This window comes from Peromyscus eremicus, chromosome 19 (genome assembly GCF_949786415.1).
Source record: "Peromyscus eremicus chromosome 19, PerEre_H2_v1, whole genome shotgun sequence".
In the NCBI taxonomy this organism is placed as follows: Eukaryota; Metazoa; Chordata; class Mammalia; order Rodentia; family Cricetidae; genus Peromyscus; species Peromyscus eremicus.
In genome coordinates, this window is record NC_081435.1 from 56,143,507 (window position 1) to 56,149,094 (window position 5,588).

Genomic DNA, 5,588 nt, shown 5'->3' on the forward strand with positions numbered 1-5,588 from the left:
GGGATGAAGGAACCAACCAATCATTTTAAAGGTCACCCTATTTACAAGTTGTTTATGCCCTGACATCATTTCCTGTTTTTAGTATCTTAGCATAAATAACTTGAGCTAACTTCCTTCCTCACCATTCATCTCTAATCTCCATACAAACAACCCAAGCTAACTTCCTCTTAGCCATCCTTTGTATCTATTCTCTGTACAAACAGCTTAAACTAACTTCTTCTGGTACCATTTGTATCCACTCTCTGCATAAATAGTTTAAAGCTTAAGCTCTATTTATCTGAATTTCTCTCGGCACCCTCTTTGCAGCCTATGCATGCCCCACAGTGAACCAAAACCTCTCAATCTATGAGCACAAATAAATCTTTCCTCTTTCAAGGTTGATCAACTGCAGGTACTTGCCACAGAAATAGAAATCTAACCAACACATTTAGTTAGTTAGTTAGTTAGTTAGTTAGTTAGTTAGAAGTTTAAAAAGTGCTTTAATTTCTAGAGAATTGGTTTCCAGTGCCTCCAGCTTGGAAAGGCCTCCAAGGACAGTTTTGCTAGGTACCCACAAAAGAACAAATATCTGCTTAACCCGAAGTCCTCACATTTGTATTGATATGTGTACATTGTATACTGTCCTTTTTAGCCCATCATTTCATCTCTCTAGATACAATATAAAATTTACAGCTGCAGCAAGACTGTTAATTAGAAAGCTAGCTAAGGGAAACACTAATCAGTGGGATCGTCCCCTTCTATTAAAGAAAGAAAGGCTGGTCAGAAGCATCAGTACTTGCCAGACTGTCACGCCATTTGGTCCCTTTATAATATTGAAATGAGAGATCAAAAATTCTACTGATACCTGTTGCAGGAGAGCATCTTTTTGAATGCATCCCTGAGCTCTGGGCTCCTGAAGGCATAAATAAAGGGGTCAATGACTGCATTGCACATGATCAACATGCCATTGACCTGGAAGAGAGACATGTAGCAAACACAGTAAGGGTTATTTGGGCAGAAGGTCATTAAGAGGACATGGAGGACAAAGGGGGCCCAACAGAAGATGAAGACTCCTAGAAGGATGGTCAGTGTGATGGCACCTTTCATGTTGGCTCTAGGAAGAGTGGAGATCTTCCTAGCATGGGAACGGGCAAGCAAGAACATATGAATGTAGAGACACAGGATGAAAACCAGCATCAAAGGGAAGAGGGATGTGAAGGTGATCACTGTGGGGACGTGGTGGGAGAAGATCACCATGGCAATGCCGCTCCCCGTGCAGAATATCCAGATAACTGTTAGGGTGATGATGGTGCGGCGCATGGTCACAATGCTGTGGTATTGCAGGGCGTGGAAGATGGTGATGTAGCGGTCAGCAGCAATCACAGACAGGCTGAAGATAGAGCCCAGCAAAGAGAGGACGAACATGCAGTCGATGATGTCATCTGCTGTACTTTCAAAATTGCCCCGAGGCTTGAGATAACCCCGGTTTCTGAACATAATAAGGATATTTTCCAAGATCTTATACAGACTGCCCAGCATGTCAGAAATAGCCAAACTGCAGATGAAAAAGTACATAGGGGACTGGAGATTCTTATTCTTGACCACAGCCAGGAGGACAATCAGGTTCTCCAGAACTCCAATGATGGAGATGGTGAAAAATATCTCTTCTGGCAAAACCACATCAGGGCAATCTGAATTGTTTCTTGCCGTGTCATTGGTATGTTCATACGAATTGATAATGTGCTTCATTTTTCCTGCTCGGGGTTCAGACAGAGATGGTGCTTGGACCTGACCAGACAGAAATCTTGATTGGTTCTTCAGAGTATTTTCTTTGGGTGGGAAGATCTGAGGTTAAAGAGAAGACATAAAAACACACATTTGAGAAAGACTACAGAATAAAAACAAGCTGCATTAGCTTTAGGAAAAGTATATTCCTTCCATAAACTATTATACTGTGGTAATTGAAATACAATGTTTTATTAAGCCCTTGTATCAACCAACTTACGAGTAACATCTGCAGTGGAATTTTGAGTCCTAAGATAATGAGAAAGCATCTCTTGCTCTTTCTCCATTCCCTTTTACCCTATGAATGTAGTTGTGTATGATAGATTTGAGCGAATGCCAGCAAGCCCTTGAATGAGAGAAGGATGAGAGGAAGGAGAGGTGTCTGGAGAAAATGGAAAACGCACAATCTTCTCCAACTTGAAGGTTGTGATGGAGTCTGTGAACTGATGTGACTTGTAGAGATCCTTTCTTTTTCATCCCTTTATCTTTCTGGGCCACAGCCTGTCCGTACAGTCTGTGTGATAATAACGAAGGTGTTAATGAGCCATCCCAAAAGATGACCATAGAGTATATGTTATTACTTCAATTTCAGAAGCTCTTAGGACCTGGGTTTAGTGGCGTGCCCCTGTAGTCCCAACTACTCAAGAAGCCAGAGTGGGAAGATCACTTGAACTCAGGATTTCAACACCAGCCTGAGTAGCAGAAAGAGAATGTCTCAAAGCAAAAGCAAGACCCAAAGACAAAGAAACAGAAAACAAGCAAGGATCTCTTGGGGTGATTGGTATCTCTAGAGACATCTAATAATTTTCATAATGGCTCTAGCTGCACCCCCCCCCAAAAAAAAAAAGCTAGATTCTGTGCTTTTCAGGCTCCTTTCCAAAGACAGGTCAGTCAAGGTATGTAGCAATTCCTCTGTGGCCTGGAGGCTTCTGATTTACTGCTCCTCTGGAGACCAACTAGATTTCCTTGTGCTGAGTGGCTGAATGACTTTTCTTATCAGGTGTTCAGATTCTGACTGCTAACAGTTGTGTTCCCCCATCTTACAGAGTGTGGTAGTTTGAATGTAATTGGCCCCCATAAGCTCATAGGGAGTGGCACTATTAGGAGGTGTGGCTTTGTTGGAGAAGGTGTGGTCTTGTTGGAGGAAGTATGTCACTGTAGAGGCAGGCTTAGAGGTCTCATATATGCTCAAGATACTGCCCAGAGTCTCAGTCCACTTCCTGTTGCCTTCTGATCAAGATCTAGCCAGCACCATGTCTGCCTGCACGCTGCCATGCTCCCTGCCATGATGATAATGCACTGAACCTCTGAACTATAAGCTGGCCCAGTTAAATGTTTTCCTTTATAAGAAACACCATGTGGTCATGGTGTCTCTTTACAGCAGTAGCAACCCTAACTAAGACACAGAGCCCGTGTAGGTTCCTGGGAACAGAACTGAAGTGGCTTGCGCAGGCTGGCAAATACGCCAGGCTAAGCTGAGGAAAGGAATGTGTGCCTGTTAGGGGTAGGGTGAGGCTTTCTGGAATTACCTTTGATTGAACAAGGGGCTCTCTCAGCACTTCGGATCCTCAACTAACTTCTTCATTTCTGCTTTTAGGCTTTTCTTATTAGACACGAAACCACTGAAGGGAGTTGAGCAAACCTCCACTTGACTTCAAATTCGATTTACTTGATTTATTCCTGTGTCACACGTGGAGTCCATATCTCTGTACTGACAGAGGAGCCTAAATGAAGCCGTGCATTGCTCTCTACTGGGGTGAGTTTGGGGGGGTGGGGGTAAACAAGCTGATCTGTAGGGATGCTAGTGCTGATGTTAGAAGGCAGTAGCATGAGTTTTCTACCATTGTGGCTGTTGCTACAATGAAATGTGGGGAGTTCTGACTTGAAGCTTCATGATTTCTCTATTTTACAGCCTCATTGCTATTTATATTGAGCAGCTGATTTTCCTATCTGACTTAGAAGGACCTTGAGGCACAATATCAGGAATGCTACCAAAAAGTCTTCCAATAATGCCCCATCCCTTGGTCACCCAAGTTTGAAAAACGAGCTCACTAGCTAAGGAAAAGTTTTGAAATTACCAACAAAATGGAAAATTTCAACATTTTTTGTTGTTGTCTTTCTCATCTTAAAATTAGGACTTTGAATTTCGTTCAATGCATTTTAATCTTATTTACTCCCATTCCTCCAACCCCTTCCAGATCCTTCCCTTTCTTCCATACCCACACAACCTTGGGTCCTCTTTTTAATTAAAAACAAAAACTAGTAAGCACAGTTTGTGCTCCACAGGTACTCTTGGACATATGGCCTTCTACTGGATCATCTGCTGACCTATTGAGGCCATACCCTTAAAGAAAACAGATTCTCTCTCTCTCTCTCTCTCTCTCTCTCTCTCTCTCTCTCTCTCTCTCTCTCTCAGCAGTAATCTATTGTCAGTAGCTCCTCAAGTAGGGATGGGATTTCATGTGCAACTTCCCTCTCTATGTTAGGATTTAGTCTGGCTTGAGCTTGTGTATGTCTTGTATATGCTATCATAATTACTATGAGCTCATATGTGCAACTGCCATGCTGTGTCTGAAAAACACTGTTCCCTTGTAGTCATCTACTGCCTCTGGCTTTTTCAGTCTTTCTACTCCCTCTTCCACAATGATCCCTGAGCCTTGGAAAGAGGGGGTATGATATAGATGTCCCATGTAGAGATGAACATTCCTTAGTTTTTCATTCTCTACACCTTGATCAGTTATAGATCTCAGGTGTTAATCTCCATCTACTACAAAAAGAAGCTTCTCCTTTGAGGGTTGAGAGATGTACTAATGTATGGGTTCATTAGGGGATGGTTTAATACTATTCTCATTTAGCAGGTTTGTCTAGCCATAGGTTTTTGGCTTGCATGATGGTTCCAATATGGATTTCAATATACGGAGCAGGCTTTAAAACTAATCAGAAAGTGGTTGGTTACTGCTCTGACCCTCATACCACTATTGTACCAGTGGGCATATCATGCCATGCTGGCTGGTCATTATTGTACCTTGCAAAATTCACATCTGGGTAAAATTTGTGATTAGTTTTCTCCTCTAGTAGCATACAAAGCACCTTATAGCACCATGAAAGCTATCTGGTAGGGATGAAGTTTCCAAGTGAGCACTAGCTTGATTTCTCCATGTTCTGATGACTCAAGTATATATTGTCTTCATTAATAGAGTCTTACTGTCAAATTTCAAGCCTAGCCAATAACAGTGCAATAACCTTTAATGTTTTGCGGGGGGGGGGGTCCTATGGGACCTTATGGTCCAACAACTCCAAAAAGAGGTAATCCATTCCCGACATTGGGCTTTTTATTTGTTAGCATGTGATATCCAGTGGGAACATTGCTGCCCCTTTATGGGGCAATTCCATTTAATTTCTTTATATATATATATATTAGTATGTAGAATATACAAAGACCTAAAAAACCTAAACATTAAAAAAACCCACAACCCAGTTAAGAAATGGGGCATGGTACTAAATAGAGGGTTAATCAAAAGATGAAATACAAATGGCTGAGAAACATTTTTTAAAAACGTTCAACATCCTTAGCAATCATGGAAATGCAAAACTACATTGAGGTTTTATATTACCCCAGTCAGAATGTCTAAGATCAAACAAACCAAAACAAACCCCAAATGATGATGGATGCTGGTGTGAGTATGGGGGGAGGGGAATACTCATTTATCACTAGTATCAGTGCAAACTGGTGCAGTCACTATGAAAATCAACATGGAGAGTTCTCTAAAAGCTAAAACTATATCTACCACACAACTCAGCTATAGCACTCAGGCATATTCTCT

General features: G+C 41.7%; 1 protein-coding gene across 1 annotated transcript; it reads right to left on the reverse strand.

Annotated features, from left to right (window-relative positions):
• Positions 1 to 443: 443 nt before the first annotated feature.
• Positions 444 to 1,820, reverse strand: Mc2r (melanocortin 2 receptor). The gene has a single exon (XM_059246498.1). The coding sequence runs from the start codon at positions 1,726 to 1,728 to the stop codon at positions 835 to 837; it is 894 nt and encodes a 297-aa protein (XP_059102481.1). The 5' UTR covers positions 1,729 to 1,820; the 3' UTR covers positions 444 to 834.
• Between the last annotated feature and the right edge of the window lie 3,768 nt (positions 1,821 to 5,588).

Bases quoted from the DNA above. Each gene is read 5' to 3' on its own strand.
- Mc2r (XM_059246498.1), bottom strand. From the start codon at position 1,728: ATGAAGCACATTATCAATTCGTATGAACATACCAATGACACGGCAAGA.